The sequence below is a fragment of the Centropristis striata genome, chromosome 5, assembly GCF_030273125.1.
Source record: "Centropristis striata isolate RG_2023a ecotype Rhode Island chromosome 5, C.striata_1.0, whole genome shotgun sequence".
Taxonomy (NCBI): domain Eukaryota; kingdom Metazoa; phylum Chordata; class Actinopteri; order Perciformes; family Serranidae; genus Centropristis; species Centropristis striata.
The window spans coordinates 26556724-26574465 of record NC_081521.1 but is presented as its reverse complement, the minus strand read 5'-3'; the positions used below and the strand labels follow the sequence as shown (position 1 = coordinate 26574465).

The 17742-nt window shown below is 39.9% G+C and overlaps 3 protein-coding genes and 1 non-coding gene across 5 annotated transcripts; 3 read left to right on the top strand and 1 right to left on the bottom strand.

Annotated features, from left to right (window-relative positions):
* The first annotated feature begins 1499 nt into the window (after window positions 1-1499).
* On the top strand, window positions 1500-7890 carry LOC131971531 (N-alpha-acetyltransferase 80). The gene is made up of 3 exons (XM_059333038.1): window positions 1500-1588; window positions 5443-5467; window positions 5703-7890. The coding sequence occupies exons 1-3, from the start codon at window positions 1500-1502 to the stop codon at window positions 6669-6671; spliced, it is 1083 nt and encodes a 360-aa protein (XP_059189021.1). The 3' UTR covers window positions 6672-7890.
* hyal3 (hyaluronidase 3) lies at window positions 1530-12238 on the top strand. 2 transcript variants are annotated; one of them, XM_059334131.1, is made up of 7 exons: window positions 1530-1588; window positions 7957-8232; window positions 9770-10205; window positions 10962-11109; window positions 11249-11369; window positions 11480-11569; window positions 11653-12238. In XM_059334131.1, the coding sequence occupies exons 2-7, from the start codon at window positions 7984-7986 to the stop codon at window positions 12004-12006; spliced, it is 1398 nt and encodes a 465-aa protein (XP_059190114.1). In that variant the 5' UTR covers window positions 1530-1588; window positions 7957-7983; the 3' UTR covers window positions 12007-12238. The 2 variants fall into 2 exon arrangements, with proteins under 2 accessions (XP_059190114.1, XP_059190115.1); XM_059334132.1 differs by lacking the exon at window positions 1530-1588 and adding an exon at window positions 3895-4377.
* LOC131972415 (U5 spliceosomal RNA) lies at window positions 3489-3604 on the top strand. Its single transcript, XR_009394473.1, has one exon. It is a non-coding gene; the product is annotated as a U5 spliceosomal RNA (small nuclear RNA).
* Window positions 12239-13101: 863 nt separating the features above from the next.
* si:dkey-20d21.12 (uncharacterized protein LOC556245 homolog) lies at window positions 13102-14927 on the bottom strand. Its single transcript, XM_059334137.1, has 3 exons — window positions 14721-14927; window positions 13882-14100; window positions 13102-13675 (listed from the first exon to the last, which is right to left on the bottom strand). Exons 1-3 carry the CDS (start codon window positions 14854-14856, stop codon window positions 13539-13541), a joined length of 492 nt encoding a protein of 163 aa, XP_059190120.1. The 5' UTR covers window positions 14857-14927; the 3' UTR covers window positions 13102-13538.
* Between the last annotated feature and the right edge of the window lie 2815 nt (window positions 14928-17742).

The window sequence follows — 17742 nt, the reverse complement described above, 5'->3', positions numbered from 1 at the left end:
AGAACTTAATCAGAATTAGTTTTATTGGCAAGTAGATTTTTGTATGATGGCGTATTAGGGTCAAGTATGAAATTTTTTTTTTTTTTAAATATTATATTATATATATATATATTATATTATATTATATATAATATTTCGAGAAAAAAGTGGCAAATCTTTGAGAAAACAGTAGCAGATTGATGAGATTAAAAGTGGCAAATCTACAGAAAAAAAGTAGATTTACGAGATTAAAAGTGGCAAATCTAGGAGGAAAAAAGGGTTTTAGTTACTTTTTTTTCTCAGAGTTGCCACTTTTTTTTTTCTCATAAATCGACTTTTTCTCATAGATTTGCCACATTTTGTCCTCATAAATCTACTACTTTTTTCTCCTAAATTTGCCACTTTTAATCTCATAAATCTGTTACTTTTTTTCTCCTAGATTTGCCACTTTTAATCTCATAAATCTGCAAAATTTTTGTCAAATTATTACTCCCCTCCCCCGGCTCCATATATATATATATATATATATATATATATATATATATTTTCATACTTGGCCCTAATAAGCCGTCATAGTTTTGCTATATAAGGAATTTGCTGTGGTATATTGGTGCCTAAGAACAAACGTAAAGTACTAAAAAAATAAATAAATTAATAAGTCTAAAAATAAATAGAAAATATTATGGAAATAAAGAGTAGAAAAAATATCTACAAATATATTTAAATGAGTGTGCAGTACAATATAATATGCCGTATCTTTTACAGGACTGCTGTGATTTAATCCCTAGAAATAATTATTTTAATATATTACCTCTAACAGCTACGGAGCCCCCCAGGGGACACGGGGAAAAAAAAAAGATGGGTGAAAAAAAAAAATGATGGGTGAAAAAAAAAAAAAATGATGGGTGAAAAAAAAAAAATGATGGACGGACTTTTTTCGAGATCCTGAGATACTTTTGCGAGATCCCGAGATATGACACATCTGAAGTGGTTTAGTGTTGATATCTATAAAATCAAGTGAGCTATTACAAAATAAAAGCCTAAGATATGAAATAATAATATATACTGACTACTTATGCCTTTTAAAAAAATTGAAAGAGTTTTTAATGACAATAAAGGGTTGTGGGAAATCCACAATGAATTCATGAACACATCAGAAGTGGTTTGGTGTTGATATCTATAAAAACAAGAGAGCTATTACAAAATAAAAGGCTTAAATATTGTACACACTGAATTATAGGAATTGAAAAGGTGTGTATCTTTTTTGCATCTTTTTTTTCCCCGTGTCCCCTGGGGGGCTCCGTAAACAGCAACAGGTTGGTAGCCTTATTAGCTGTTACAACGCTCCTAGCCGCAGGGTGGCAGACAAGACCGCTTAGACCAGTGAGACCTACATCAGGAACATTTCCTCCTGTCACAGAAGAAGCACCATGCAGACACTCCTGGTTAGAAACTGATCTGGGAGCAGATGTCATTGACGGTTATCAGCTGTTGTCGGTTTGTTGCCGCGCGTTGCAAGAATGAAGGCTGACCGCAGACCAGCTGTCGGTCCAACACATGAGCACCAGGCGGAGGACGAGCACCGGCGACGAGCCGCGACACTAAACATGTAGGTAACGTTACAGTGTAATGAGAAGCAACAAATTTAGATTTTTTTTCAGCTAATGAACAGTAAACTTGTGCTTCCTCAAAGTATCTAACAAGTGTCACTGCACTGCATGTACTTCTAAAGCTGAAAGTAAGCTAATGAGCTAGCTAGCATGCAGCACTGACTTCCAACTGTGAGTTTGTAGTTTTAAGTTACCTTACAAGGAAGTGGATACCAAGAAGGGAGGACTCATGGTTTACCAAGTGTGCCATAATAGTTGTAGTTTGTTTTTCTACCAAAATAACCCAACAGATCCCACGTTACATTTCTTCGTGTTGTGTTCCTTAAACATTTATCAGGCTTTGTTTTCACTCGTGTTTTGACTTCAGAGCTCGCAAATACAGGACTGCCTCATCTCAGTTTAGGCTACAATGATATATTTAAGTGGGAGTGGGATTCGTTTGACTCCACTTTTCTCTGCCACATGCTGTTATTTTGAAAATAAATGTGATTGCAGTACGAGCAACCAATTCGGAGAGAGATTACAAAGATTTTCTGGATCAAGAGCAAGACTGACAAATCGTCACACTGTTAAAATAATCGCCGAAGTCATTTTTTGTCAAAATTGTTTTGTTTTTTTGCCTAAATCATCTCCTCATGACGCCGGCCACTGGATCATGTGATTTTACCCCTTTAAGATCATCACTTCTTTGACAATTTGCCACATTCATAGGCATCAGATAAGAACTCAGTAAAGAAGAGCTAGATGGAGATTGTTTAGTTATCAGTTTAGTTTATCAGTGTTTTATTGTTGACACTAATATTGGTAACACTTTACTCTAAGGTGTCTACATAAGAGTGACATGAGCGTGTCATGAACATGACATGGGATGTGTCATGAACATTAATGACACTTTGAAGTAACATTAATGCTCATGATACTTGTCATGTCATGTTTCTGACAGGCTTGTGTGACTCTTATGTAGACACCTTCAAAATAAAGTGTTACCATATCTTGCTTAAGTCACAAGGGCATGTTCAAAAAAATTGCCTAAGTCATTTATTTCTCTTAAGTTACATAATTTACACACAGTGTTATTACTATGCCAATAGCCATCCTTTGTTACATCCTTTTTTAGTGAAATGATCAATAAATGGCATATGTTACACTTTTGGTGAAGTTTTTTGTGTTTCCTGCAAAACTTGAAAAAAATGAGTTGGGCGATTATTTTAACAGTGTGACGATTTTGAGAATAAATATGCTGCAGTACGAGCAACCAATTCGGAGAGAGGTTACAAAGATTTGCCGAATCAAGAGCAAGACTGACAAATGATGTCTCGTCTTTAGAAAAGGACCTGCCTACAAATTTGACCGAGTAAAATGTAATTTATTCTGAATATGCGGCCAATGTGTTAAAAGTAAAAACACAATGTTCCACGGAATTAAATGATATTGTGTTTCAGTTTAACATATTAACGTTTGCTTGAAATAAAGTTTCGATGAGGCGCAACGAAATGCGACATTTTCTCATATTTTTACTGTTTAATATGCTTACACACACTTGTAGCACATTAGTGAGGAGAAAATAACGCCAAACATCCCACAACCCTTTTTTATCGACAAGATATGGTGATTTTTAGCCGCAGAAACATGTTCAAAATGCAGAGGCGTGGAAGCGGTCGCCATGTTCCCATAATGCATCGCGCGTGCTTAACATTTACCCATTTACCCATATTCTAAACTATTTAAACTTATAATTCACTCAAAAAATTGCTGTACCATAAGTAGGCAATGTAAACACTGTATATCTGTGTCTGACTCAATTTATTTGAGTTTTACTTTTTAACGTGTATCGATGAACCGTAACAGAGGAAGGTAGGACGGCGAATGGCTTTCGGCGCTTGCCCTGCATTCAGTAGTACACTCTTGTTTCTCTTCAGATCGTATAAATCTTTCGCCTTTTACTAAAGATTTCCGTGGAGAGGAACAATAAGAGTATAAACTAATTTTTTGATGCCCTGCTTCAGTGCGGGGCTTCCTATAACTGTGAAAAGAAATAAATGTGATTGTTCATGTTAGATGATATTGGAAGTTGCTTCTCGAAGTGACCTAAATTATATTATAGTTTACGTTTAAGTCTTACTAACAACAGACTTAAATCACTACACTCAAACTCAGCAGTTACTCCTTTTTCCACATGTGTATAGAAAATATCAATCATTATTTTAACTTCAAATCACCCTTTATGATCCAGCAAATGGTGCTAGTGCAGCTTAATGTGAGCATAATAAAGCTACCTGAGAGGAGACGCTTTAAATTGGAAAAATGTTAAACAATATTATGTTAAAAAATACTAAATTAGCTTTATTCATACATTGATGTCTCTAATCAAATGCTGTTTTTTTGTTACTCTTTTCTAACCAGACTCAGTGAGTGCCAGCGAGTACAAATACCACATTGTGAAATTACTCCACTATAAGTAAAAGTCCTGTATTCACAAGTTACTTCGTAAAAGTACTGTTATAAGTTAAGACTGCTTAAGACAAGGCCTCACAAAGTGATTAATAATATTTATAATAATAAAAATCCTGCCATTTTAAGTTTAGGTATCTGATATGTGGTGGTCATCGGTTCATATAAGTTTCTTTAGGTTGACACGTCATCATCTTCTCTTGTGATTATCACTCAACTGCCAGTTTCCTGTTGCATCTTTCTAACATCCTTTTTCTTGGTGCATGTTGTGAGAATGTGAAATAACACTGAGTAGCTGTTTGACAGTCAGGAGTTCGACTTCAGCTTTTCTCTCTTGGTAAGTTAGTATTTTTTAATTGCTGTTGGTGAGTTTTTTTCCTTGTTTTGTTTTTAATTTCTGCAATACTAAAATGAATCCTGGGATATTTGGACCACAGCAATTTTTCAATTTCCGAACTCTGAAAAAAGAGAAACTCCTCGGGTTTCTTCACAGCTTTAAGATGAACCCAGCTCTGTGCTCGTGCTTCTTTATGACGATCAAAAGGCCTTCTAGAGTTTGAAACTCTTAACTGTGAGTTGTTGAGATGTTTAACAGCGTTAACGCTCACTACCATCCTCTCTCCGACCATGTGTGGTCTCACTTTGCGCAGCAAAAAGCCACATTTCGACATTAGGGTGTATTAACATGATATGATAAGAGATTATGATGTCACGGTATGAATCCACACATGGTTACCTTCTTGAGGAAGGTTTTTTTTACTGAAATCAAGATATTAATAGAACACAGAGTAGCCTGAATAATTTGCGAATAAAATGCAACAGAAAACATGACACTGCAGTTCAGCCAAGATGTGTTAGATAAAGGTCTACTTCCCCAATCTTTCTCCTCTCCCCAGACGTTTGAGACACAAACATATCTGAGATCATCAATGTGAGCATTCATCAGTGTGTAACTGCAACTTCTAGCAGAAAAATACTGGTGGTATTTGTTGGTTGGACAAAACATTTGGATACTGTAATAGGCATTTTTGGTGCTGTCTTGAGATTTTAGGTGCTAAACCAGTAATGTAGAAAATAAGATTATTATAAGATTATATTAATCTGTAATAAAATGAATAGATGCAATAGTTGCTTTAGCTACTTTAGAGCTCTATTGCACATCGACCTGAAGCACAGTTTTTTAACTGAAAGTCACTTTGTATTCACACCAGACCTGGATGGAAATGAAATGTTTTTCTCTCGAACACGACTCCTTCCTCTGTGTCCATGAGCAAGGCACACAGCTCCCAACACTCTCCATCTGTTACAGAAGCATGAGTGCAGTAAAGGTTGCATTGGAAACAGAGATTAGAGGAAGATCAGCACTCTAGTTTTAGCCTCCTGCATGTGTCTCCTGTTTCAGCAGCACCGAGTTAAAGACCTGTCAGGTTGCTGGGTGACTGCATGTCTGATCCTGCTTTCAAGATGATGAAAGTCAGGTTTGTCTGTCAGATTGTGACAGAAAGCATCTTTGATCAGACCTCCTGGCTCAGACCTCCTGTAAAACACACTGTGATGTGATGAAACTAACCACAGAAATGAGGAACTGCATGTTTGAAACATTTTCGAACATTTTTAACATTTTACACCTAGCAGTAGGAGTTGAATGCAGACTGACTTTAGTTAAACCCTGATCACCACAGGTCGGAACCGCTAACATCAGCAAACTCCAAACCGGAGAGCGGAGTTGACCTGCGCGCCATCCCAGCATCATACTGCCTGACACGGGATGGTGAAAAAGTCTGTGTAATCTCAACGTTGGATGGAGAAGTTAAGGAGAAGCTGCACACCAACTCTGAACAACCGGAGAAGATCCGCGTGGTTCCGATCCACCGGCGTCCGGACCTGCTGGTCCCCTGCGCTGACCTGGTCAACACTGAGTGGCAGAGGAGCCAGGCCGCCCGGGTTCACGCCCTCCAGAAATCCTGCTCCGAGTTCCCTGTCTGCCTGGTTCTGCTGCAGGGCCACAGAGAGACGGAGCGGCTGCTCGGCCACGCCCGGCTCTCCCGGGTCGTAGGTCACGGCGGCAGCCTGTTCGTCGAGTCGGTGGTGGTGTCCAAGGCAGAGCGAGGAAAGGGCTACGGCCGCACGCTGATGGAGGAGACTGAGCGCTACGCCAAAGGCAGAGGGTTCAGACGCCTGTGTCTGACAACCCACGATAAGCAGCACTTCTACGCCCACCTCGGCTACGTGCTGTCGATGCCGGTGCAGAACGCAGGCGCCATGACAACGTTTGTCCCCATGGAGACGCTTCTGAAGTTTTCAAGAATGCCGAGCGAAGAGACGAACACACAGAAACAAACATGGACAAAGGTGGAGGCTCAGCTACCACAAGGAGGAGATGTAGGGTCAACTCCACCTTCTAGTGTACCTCCCCCTCCTCCTTCCATCCCTCCTCTTCCACCTCCACCACCTCCTTCCATCCCTCCTCTTCCACCTCCTCCACCAGCTCTTTCCATTCCCCCTACTGCTCCTCCTCCACCTCCTCCTCCTCCTCAGTCTGCAGGGCAGCCTGTAGTTCAGACTCTGACTCAAACTCCCTACAGAGACGCCAAAGGAGTTCCCATCTACTGGATGCACAAAGACATTTGACAAACACAGTCAGATACACTTGGGAACCCACTTTAATGGACACATGTTACATTAGGGTGTCATGATTCTCTAAATCCAAAATAAGTTAAGACTTTATGGACACTATTTTTGATTCAATTATCACTTTAAACATTGTTTCTCAGTTCTGAAGGTTTTGCCAGTGTTAGATTACTGAGCCATGATCATTGGTTTTATACCCTGACAACTGCCTTTCACATTTTCAAGTTCTTCTTGCAAAAGATACATGGTTTAACGTGTTGGAATTTACCACACTAGGGACACGTTTTTTTTCCAATCCTGCTATGGATTTTGATCTTTGAAACTGAAAGCATATTTCATCAATTTTTGATTCAGTATTGAAATTGTAGTGTACATGTACACATGAAAAGACACAAACACATGTACAAACACATATGGTACACACACTATTATTGGTCTCTCTGACACACAGAAAACAAGCAATGGAGGAAATACAGACACATACAGAAATATTCTAGTAAACCAAAGAAATACAGGAAGTCCTGAATTTAAAGACTAAAAACACTCACAGCACAGATACAGAAGCGAACACACATTTATAAAAAGCAGTAGGTATAAATGCCATGTATTTTCGTTATTATGAGATTTTTTTTAAGTGAAGAGGATTGAATATTTTTTATCAAATTGTGAATTGTTAAAGTCCCTGTTCATTCAAAAAATGTGTGTTGTTTATCATTACTTCATTCAGATGTTTGAGCTTCAATGAGCAGACGATGTATGTGCTGAGTTTGACACTAGAACTGTTTTCAACGTACAGAAGTGTGATATGAAGGTCACATATGAGAGCTGCTTCCCTATCAAGTAGTAGTCATCTTGTTTCCAGCAGTAACACATTTCAAATTAACATATTCATCGATTCTGGATTTTGCACGAGGGAAGAAGGATCAGTGTATAATCTCATACACAGGTAATCCCTTCCAATCATCACTTTTATATGACCCACCAGACCTCTGTGTACCAGTATGTATCTTCTGCTATCAGATGACACTGTAATGTTGAACTGTCGGGTTGAATGTGCCTTGTTGAACTGCCAGAAAACTGAAAACTTGCCTTATTGTGATGACATTCTGAAAATAAAAACAATTTATTAACATAACTTTGTCTTTATTTTTTCGGTTTTATTAACTGTCATGGTTTTTAATCATCAGATATAAGCTAAAAAATTAGCTATAATTATGATTTTATGGGAAATGCAGAAAAGTTCCTCATGAAATAAGTCTCATGGCTCATTTCTCTCTCCTGTCAGGAAGGAGTCATCAGTGGGTGAGCAGCCATGGTGCTGTCTCCCCTCCTCCTCCCCCTCTTCCTCCTCCTCTCTCCTCTCCCCTCCACCTCTCTGTCACCATCCTCCACCCATGGAGTTGTGCCGGCTGTGTCGGCAGCAGGTCCGATCCTGCAGGACCGGCCTTTCGTTGTGGTGTGGAACATGCCGACTGCACGCTGTCACAAACTCTACAACATCCACCTGGACCTGAGCTTCTTCGATATCGTGGAGAACAAACAGCAGCGCTTCCAGGGACAGGTGACAGATCTCAGTCTCACCAATGAGATGTGATTCTTTGCTGATCCCACTAAAAAATGAACATATGTTTATAGTTTGTCTGCTGTTTGATGCTGGGGTGGTAGAATACAGTGGGTTCATTGAATAAAGTTGCCTGCTGCTGTTAGAAACAGGGTTGGAGAGGGCGTTAAGACTCAAAAAACACTAATGTCACATTTCCACATTGCCACCATAGACTGGATGAAATGAAACACGGCTTGACTGGTCAATTATACAGCGTAGTGTAAGGCCTAGTTTTGTGGGATAATCATTTTTAAAATATGGGTCTAGCGAAAAAAGAAATTGCAGTCACTATTAAAGGCTTGGGTATTTAAAAAGCAACTGCTAGTGACAATTCTCTCTGAACAATCAACCAGCTGCAGTGTTTTCACTTCACCGTCTAGTATCAGTTCAGTGCATTTGGAACCTCAACTGAGGTATTAAAATAAGTACCATGTACTTTCCATAACTTTTTCTAATGGAAAACCAGTAGAGTTTAAAAGAGCCGTATCATGCATGGGTAAAACAGCATACAATAATGGAAGAAATTATTAGAACACCCTTGTTTTCTTCAATTTCTGGTTCATTTTAATGCCTGTTGATAATGATTTTGGTTATTATCAAGAAAACCATTAAAAATGTCTCTACAGTATATCAGCTCTTAAATTAAATTCTTATGAGTTATTTTTGTTGCTATCATTATATTTGTCCAAACAAATGTACCTTTAGTTGTTCCAGGCATTAAAATGAACAAGAAATTGAAGAAAGCAAGGGTTTTTCTTTTTTTTTTAAACTCTTTTTATTGGGTTTTTCTTTTCAAACCATGAAACAAGACAGACATTCAACAAACAACAGACACTTCAATCAGAAAGGAGAACAAAAAAAAAACATACAGACAGGCAGTTCAGGGCTTTTTTCCCCCTCCATCACGATGGGCTATAATGGCTTAAATAAATAACAGTGATCACTTATTGCAAGCTTGGTCTGGAGATACATACAGGAAAGTGGAAAGGTTAAAGCTTGGCTTCAATGTAATCCATAAATGGTTTCCAGGTATTCTCAAAGTTATCTGGGGAGCCTCGTAACATAAATCTCAATTTCTCAAGTTTAAGTTGTTGCCTCACATCTCTTAGCCAATGAGTCCAGCTAGGTGACTGAGGATTTTTCCAATTGAGGAGGATCAATCTCCGTGCTAACAGGGTGACAAATTTGGTTATTCTGAGTTTATTTCCAGAAAGATTCTTGTTCATCCCTCCCGCTATACCAAAAATAGCTATCAGAGGATCTGGCTGAACTACCGTTTTGAAGACCTCTGATAGCGTTGTAAAGATTGAACTCCAATAGGCGTGCAGGTTGGGACAAAGCCAGAATGAGTGTGCCAGGGAGGCAGGAAAGGCCTTACACCTGTCACACGTGGGATCAGCGAGGGTTTTTCTAATATTTGTTTTTCCATGACTGATAATGTGCCACGAACCCAAAACAATAAGCTAAAATAGGCTAATAATTTTCCAAACTTCAGAAAATGACCATCTTCTACCGTGACCACCTGGGGAAATATCCGTACCTCTCCCGAGATGGCAGGATGGTGAACGGAGGGATACCGCAGCTCAGCGACCTCTCCGCTCACCTTTCCTCCATGGTGACGCAGATTTCCGGCTTGCTGCGGCCAAACTTCACCGGTTTAGCCGTTATCGACTGGGAAGAGTGGCGACCGTTGTGGGAGTTAAACTTCGGCACCAAGAAAGAGTACAGGAGGCAGTCCAAGCTACTGGTGAGGCAGGAGAGACCGGATCTGCCAGAGAGGGAGACCACAGCGTTGGCAAGGCAACGGTTTGAGGAGAGCGCTCGGAAGTTGATGGAGGAGACGCTGCGGTCGGCGCTCAGAGAACATCCCAGTGGATTGTGGGGTTTTTATGGTTTTCCTCTCTGCTTTAATAAGCACAAGGAAAAGACAGGTAGGACCATTGTATCTGTCACTCTCTTACACAATATTATGTCTTTTACATGCTCTATATTGTTGTTGCTGTGAATTGGAATCAATATTTTGTCTTTAAATAGGCATTTCCATAATATAAGAATATATGTATGCAATCTTTAAAGGCGGTTTTCTCAAAAATGTTTTTTTTCTCATGCTCTGAGCCATAAATCTCAACTTCAGCTACACCTACATACACACTTACCAATTTTATTCCTAACTATATTCTGAAGGTTTTCACTGAGGGGTTTGTTTAAATATCATTCATTCCCTGATTTTGTTCCTAAAAACATGACAAAAATGTATCTTTTTTATGGCTTTTGACAGTATTTTCTGATATTTTCTTATATTTTATGATAAACGGAGATATAACTATTTCCTTCTGTAAAAAAATCAATCATATATCAACACAATAAAATAATAACTTTGAAATTTGCTTTAGCCAATGTTCAGATTTATGTCCTGGAAATATATGCACATTAGCATGAGTTCACATTTCATTTGCATATCGAAACATAACATTTCAGAAAACTTGAAATGTAAAAAAATATTGTCTTAATGTAAATAATGAACTGGGGAAGTTTCATGGTGTTATATGTAAGTTAAAAAATGACCCTATTCACCTGTATCGTCTCTCCTTATGTTTTAACAAGTAAAATTGTTGCAGTTCGTGAACATAAAGTCTTTAAAAAGGATTATAAAAACAGACCCTGTGCCTTTTCTTGTTTCACTTCAGATAAAAGCTACACAGGTCGCTGCAGCAGGGGAACCAGAGAGAAAGACGACCGTCTGTCCTGGCTCTGGCGTCAGTCCACTGCTCTCTATCCCAGCGTCTACCTGCCACAGAGGCTGGCAGGATCCACGGACGCAGCTCTGATGGTCAGGTACAGTCAAACATGAACAAATGTTACTGCCTACCAAACCTCTATGAAAATGTCTGTTATTTATCTGTCATTCATCTACAGTTGAACTAAACGCTATGCAAGCAGGATGTTAAATTAATTCATGTACTTCTTCTCTCAGGCACAGGCTGCTGGAGGCTTTGAGGGTGGCCTCAGTTTGGCGCCGTGACACCGATCACGCCACACCGGTCCTCCCCTACGCCAGGCTGGCATTCACACACACTCTCACTTTTCTCAATAAGGTGGGATTTGTTGCAAATCAGGATAACAAACACATTGATGCAAACCCATACTCATTGTGTGTGTGTGTGTGTGTGTGTGTGTGTGTGTGTGTGTGTGTGTGTGTGTGCAGACAGACCTGGAGCACACACTGGGGGAGAGTGCGGCGCTGGGAGCTGCAGGTGTGGTGCTTTGGGGTCAGCTGAAATTTGCCAAATCCAAGGTACCGTATGTAACATTTGAGAAAGTTATTTATAAAAGTGTGTGTTTTTGTATGTAACCCTCTCCTGTTCTCCCACTCTCCAGCATCAGTGCGTCCTCCTCCGGGACTACATCCACACTGTCCTGGGTCCCTTCGTTCAGTCGCTGAGGTCCGACACGGATCGATGCAGCCTCCAGCTCTGCCGCGGCAACGGACGCTGCGCCAGGCGACGCCCCGGCTCTAGTCACATGTTCTCCTCAGGTTCTTCAGCTGTGACCTCTGACCTGAATGAAATTAATCCCCTCACTGACTCCTCCTCCAGTGGCAAACCTTTTCGAAACCACTTCATGTGTCAGTGCTACCCGGGCTGGACCGGGCAGGAGTGTCAGGAGAAGAAGAAGAAGAAGAAGAAGAAGAAGAAGAAGAAGAAGGATGAAAACAGACAGAAGAGCAAGTAACCCAAACCAAGGTGCTGTTAGTAATGTCAAAATGAATTAAAACAAATTAATATGTGAATTTTGTTTAGTTTGTATTTTTTTTAAATAGGGTGAAATTTACATACAATTTTACATGATTTTATAAATTAGAAACCATCAAGTGCTTCATAGTGCAAATACTGAAATTTGTTAATCTATTCATTGATAACATCGACATTCTCCATCAGAAAACTCATTGATATTGGTACCTCTGGGGGCAACAGACTATATTTCTGTGGTTCTGGGATTTGAAATTATGACTCCTAATACAGCAAAGGAATGACCAACTCTACTCTGCCACTGATAGGTTTGCCCTAATATTCTTACCCAGACCCATACCAGCCTCACTCCTCCTGCCTAAATTGTACCAACCCAATAAATTAAAGGCAACAAGTACTAGCCAATCAGAGGCAGAGTAGGGCGGATCATGCCTTCAGATATCGGTTAATGGATCTTCAGGCTAAGACTTCCTCTTCCATGCACATCCATGGTCACTGATTAAAATCTGATTACTATTTCCACTATGCTTGTTCTAACTTTATACTTCTACTCCACTACATTTTGAGGCAAATATTGATACTTGAAGTACATTTTGATGCAGATACTATTACTATTTCACAGTGTGGTATTAGTACTTTTACTTAAGTAAATGATCTGAATAATTTTTCCACCACTGCATTTCAGCTAATCTCTATAAATTGATATCTGCATATGAGTGCAGATACATTTTAAATATGTTGTTAAAACATGAAATTGTCATCAATCGTCAATGGATTCCATTTTGTCTAATACATTCTGTCTCTTTAACTCCACTGACTGACTGTTTAACTGAATGCAACCAAAGGCCTCTCAAACGTGATTGGTCAATACTATTTGGACACAAACAGACTACAACTAGAAACCAGAATGTTATCCAATACTATAACCTCGTCCCATAGCCTACTGAGTCTGCATTCATACGCAGATATCATTTTTAGAGATTTTCAGCTTAACTTATATTAATTTTTCCTTAAAATTTGGGCATTAAGTCATCAATGATTGCTTAAAAAAGAGCAAAACAAGTTAACAGAAACATGCTAGGAAAACAGTATTGTCTTTATTGTCACATTTAATGATTTGTGTTTCAAATCACAGTCAGTTTTACTTTTTGTCAATATACCACATTTTTTCTGTGTTGCTCCACGCGTATGAGACATTCATCATTATATACATTCATCCAAACAGTTCTACTGCTTTATTGATGTGTTATCACAGAGCATCTGACTTTATTAAAAAGTCCTCTCATACAGTTTGCCAGGGTTAGACAGAGTGGAAATGTTTTTTTTAAGAAACCTCCCATCTGGTAACTACATGGTTTCATTTCATCAGTTGCATTTGATCTTGAGACACAGATAGCATTAAGTGTTTTCTCTTCTAGGAAAAACTACTGTAAAACTCTACTGTTTTACTGCATTTTTAAGCATCTCATGTCCTGTGAATGTGTTTGTATGTATACATGTAGTTTTCTGTGTATATCACGTCCCTCCTCTCATGGCTGTCAGGTTGCGTCTCAGTGCCTGCAGTTCTTGGATCAGCAGTGACAGCTCTGCTGCTGCCGCCTCCTTCTCCCTCACTGCCTCAGTCAGCATCCGGACGGCGCCGCCCTGCTGGACTGGAGGAGGAACAGACACAGGCAGGCATTCTGTCAGTTTGTCTATCTCACAGACATGTTTAACAAATTTGTAGTGAATACATGACAGCTTGAAGTGGAAATTTTAGTGAGAAGTGTCAAACACCATGATAAATGCAAAGACATATGGAGAACCTGGGTGAAGTGTAATTCATAGTTCTAGGAAACACAGTAATATGGAAACTCACCCAAAAAGTAGAAGATGAGTAACACTGTCAACAGGAGCAAAGTGATAATAGCGCAGCCCATGGCATAGGCACGCGATGAACTGGGCGTGAGCATATCCTGTAGACGACTCTGCCATTTGCTGCTGACTGGACGGCCTCTTTGATTGACAGCTGTCATGTCACTTGTGTAGAGATTCCCATTCGAGGACGGGGAGTAAGCAGGACGAGGAGGCCTCGACCCTGAAAACACAGCAGAGTCAATCAGTGTCGATGTGTGTGTACTTTTGTAAGGATGAGGTGTGTGTATACCTTTGTGCCTGTGTTCAGGGTAGGTGTGTGTATCTGTACCTTTTTTGCTGCCTTGAGGGTGTCTATGTATGTGTGTGTACTGTTGTGGCTGAGGGTGGTTGTGTGTGTGTGCACTTTTGTAGCTGTGCTGAGTGAGTGAGTGTGTGTGTGTGTGTGTGTGTGTGTGTGTGTGTGTGTACCTTTGTGGCTGTGTTCAGGGTGTGTGTGTGTGTGTGTGTGTTTGTGTGTGTGTTTGTACCTTTGTGGCTGTGTTCAGGTTGTGTGTGTGTGTGTGTGTGTGTGTGTGTGCGTACCTTTGTGGCTGTGTTCAGGTTGTTTGTGTGTGTGTGTGTGTGTGTGTGCCTTTGTGGCTGTGTGTGTGTGCCTTTGTGGCTGTGTTCAGGGTGTGTGTGTGTGTGTGTGTGTGTGTACCTTTGTGGCTGTGTTCAGGGTGTGTGTGTGTGTGTGTGTGTGTGTGTGTACCTTTGTGGCTGTGTTCAGGGTGTGTGTGTGTGTATGTGTGTGTGTGTGTGTGTGTGTGTGTGTGTGTGTGTGTGTGTGTGTGTGTGTACCTTTGTGGCTGTGTTCAGGGTGTGTTCGGTGCAGATCATTGATAGAGTCGACAGAATGTAGCTCGATCTCAGTGAGGTCTCTCTCGCTGACCCTGTAGGACTGAGGGGTGGTCTGGGAGGACGGAGGCCTCGACATCTCTCCTTCTGTTGAGCGCCTGATGGTTTAAGACAACCCTTCCTATATCAACACCGTCTTCCTAGTGAATATTTCTGAATGCTATATAACCTCCATAAAGGTGTACCATTCAGCTTTTTACAGGATTATCTTCCTAAAGCCATGATTGGCAACTTTATAAAAATAACACTTTTAGGAAACTTCAATGGAACTGGGCTCCAAATAATAAAAATAATTATCAAGAGCTGGTTTGTTTTTTAGAATGACAAACTCAGACCTGTGAAAAATAATACATGTCTAAGTTCTTCATTGATTACAAGCAGACACTGTGGCAGCTACTGCAGATCATTTTCGTCCATGCTGAGGCTGTTTACTTGCCTGACATTAGTAAAAAGTAACTTGAATCTAATCTGAATCTCAACTGTTACTTCTGTAATTAATAGAGATGAGAATATGATGGGATGGTTCTGAAAGTCAAAGGGAAAGAGGAGAAAGAATAAGAAGATATTCTGTAGTTAAAATGAAATTAGAGCAGTAGGTCTGCATGTAAGGATGTATCATATGAGAGTGCAAGAAAACAGATCAACTTCTATTTGAGGACAAAACAAACAGGTCATGTAAACCGCCAATTTATTAGAGCTATAAATAGAGCTGGTTGTCCAACCCATGCAGACACAATGTTGCTGGAATTTGAATCAAAGACCAAAGGACAGGACAGGTCCCTATGTAATGACTAACTGAGTGAATGAATGGATGATTAACTTCCTGACTACCAGATTAACAGGCTACCTGACTGAATTTAGCGCTGTGTAGCCAAACCAGATCTGCTTTATTGGATAAAATAATTCTGTTTTTCTCCTCCCTTCTCTTCCCACTTACCGTCTGTCACCACAAACAAAAGCTGTGCTGGATTTTATGTGTGTCTGCTTGTTTGTTCTTGTCAATCTGTCGCTCCTCTTGTTCTCCCAGTTTCCTCACACTCAGATTAGCAAAACATGTGTCTGCACCCACAGGAGCAGAAACGAGCATATCCACAGGTTATTCCAGGAGCCAAAGTAATCCAACAAGACTCTAAATTAGACTCTAAAATCCATAAATACATGTTTCCAGTAGAATCCTTAATTTACCAAAGCAAAATGGAACTTCCAGGTTTTGCCTCAGGGCTCTTTGAGACTGTATTTGTGTCACTGAGCAACTGTAGGATGCCCCACTGCCACCCCCTCCGACTAAGTATGTTTGTGTGTGTCCATGTTCTGATTTAGCCCACCCTAGCTGCCCTGCGAGAGAGACAGAGTGAGTTAGAGACATAGAGAGAGAGAGAGACAGCCCTATTGCCCCCCCTTCCAAAAATGCTCACACACACACCCAACCCTGCCGGCCCTCAAGGCCGAAAATAGCAGCAGAGGCACGGGGTTATTATTAGTTTTTCAGGCCAAAGGATGACTCAATGATCTGTGTGGAGGGCATGATGGGGTACACAGGGATAAACACACACATTATTACTCACATGGAAAAATATCATTGGACACTCAGTCAGGTGGGTAGCGTTATCCGACCAAATACAACTTCTATATTTTCAGGAACTGAAAAATCTCACTGTTTTCTAAATTAAGGAAAAGATCAATTACTGTATGCAAAAAAGGATAGAGCAATTGGCCAACACCAACTCTGAGATTTTTCAATTTATACACTTTTTTTAAATGAGAAAGTTCAATAAGAAAAATTGAGACTTACAGTCATGGAAAACATAAATATCTCATATCTCGTATCTAGAATAGAAATAAAATATCATTTAAAAAAAATATGTACAGTTTAACTGTTTAAAAGAGCTATGCAGGAGTGTGTATGATATATGTGAGTATTTTTGTGCAAAGGTCAAACTTTCCGGTATTGAGGGAAAAAAAGAACATGTAATGTACAGATGTAGTCTGGGGATCCTGTTGGCACAAGGTGTTTCCTGTCACTACTCACTTTTGAACAGCCACTGCCCTCAACAGTAAAATGGGGTGTAACTGAGATTGTCTACTAACTTTTTGCGTCATTGATATCACATCTTTTCAGAAATAGGGCATAGCTATACAATTATATATAACACATTCATTACTGTCCTATCAAGGAAACCTGTGTATGATGGGGCGTATGGGCCATAATTCATTCTCAATCATTTTACCTGTCACATTCACAGTTTTACCTCGCACATACACAACATAATAGGTATTTTTATGTGAATGCAAGAGGTACTTTTTGTGTATGTGAGAGGGAAGAATGAATTATGGCCCATACGGCCCCTCATACCTGTGGCATGGAGACTTTTTGGGATATCAGGCTTTGATGAGCTCCTGATATTGTTTCCTGTCCTCTTTACTAAACTGTGGTCCCATTATTTGGTGCTGAATCCACATAAAATGATGTAGTCCAGACTAGCTTTGGACTAAAAGGCTGAGGTTGAGTTTGACCCTCACACTAAGAAACAAAGCACAGGGTTGAAAATATGACACACACACACTAATTAACAACCAAAACAGTGTCATGAGATCCACTTTGAAAGAGAAATACTTCACTAGCAATTAAATGCAACGTACAACATTAAAAAGGTTTTGTCCTTCAGTTTGTGAAGTGAGGCTGTGGAACAGACTGGGTGTGGAGCTCAAGCAATGTCCAAGCATGATCCAGTTTAAAAAGCAGTACAAGCACATTGTTTTCACGAGGTACAGGGAGGAAGAAGGGCTTTAACAACCGGGGGTTTTCATAAATGATAAATGATTTATGTATTTGTTTATTTAATCTATTTATTTTCTTTTTTTTTGTAAATATGTATTATGTAAATATGTATGTTTAGGGGAAAAAATGTTAATTGAGAAGTGGAGAAGGGGTAGGTTTAAATAAGCATATGCTTCATCCTTCTCC

Coding starts and splice junctions, on each gene's coding strand:
- LOC131971531 (XM_059333038.1), top strand. CDS start 1,500: ATGAAGGCTGACCGCAGACCAGCTGTCGGTCCAACACATGAGCACCAG. Junction 1,589..5,442: donor CGAGCCGCGACACTAAACAT/GTAGGTAACGTT, acceptor CTCCTGTTTCAG/CAGCACCGAGTTAAAGACCT. Junction 5,468..5,702: donor CCGAGTTAAAGACCTGTCAG/GTTGCTGGGTGA, acceptor GACTGACTTTAG/TTAAACCCTGATCACCACAG.
- hyal3 (XM_059334131.1), top strand. CDS start 7,984: ATGGTGCTGTCTCCCCTCCTCCTCCCCCTCTTCCTCCTCCTCTCTCCT. Junction 8,233..9,769: donor AGCAGCGCTTCCAGGGACAG/GTGACAGATCTC, acceptor TCCAAACTTCAG/AAAATGACCATCTTCTACCG. Junction 11,570..11,652: donor TGAAATTTGCCAAATCCAAG/GTACCGTATGTA, acceptor CCCACTCTCCAG/CATCAGTGCGTCCTCCTCCG.
- si:dkey-20d21.12 (XM_059334137.1), bottom strand. CDS start 14,856: ATGTCGAGGCCTCCGTCCTCCCAGACCACCCCTCAGTCCTACAGGGTC. Junction 14,101..14,720: donor CCCTGAACACAGCCACAAAG/GTACACACACAC, acceptor CTGTGTTTTCAG/GGTCGAGGCCTCCTCGTCCT. Junction 13,676..13,881: donor ACTCATCTTCTACTTTTTGG/GTGAGTTTCCAT, acceptor TTCCTCCTCCAG/TCCAGCAGGGCGGCGCCGTC.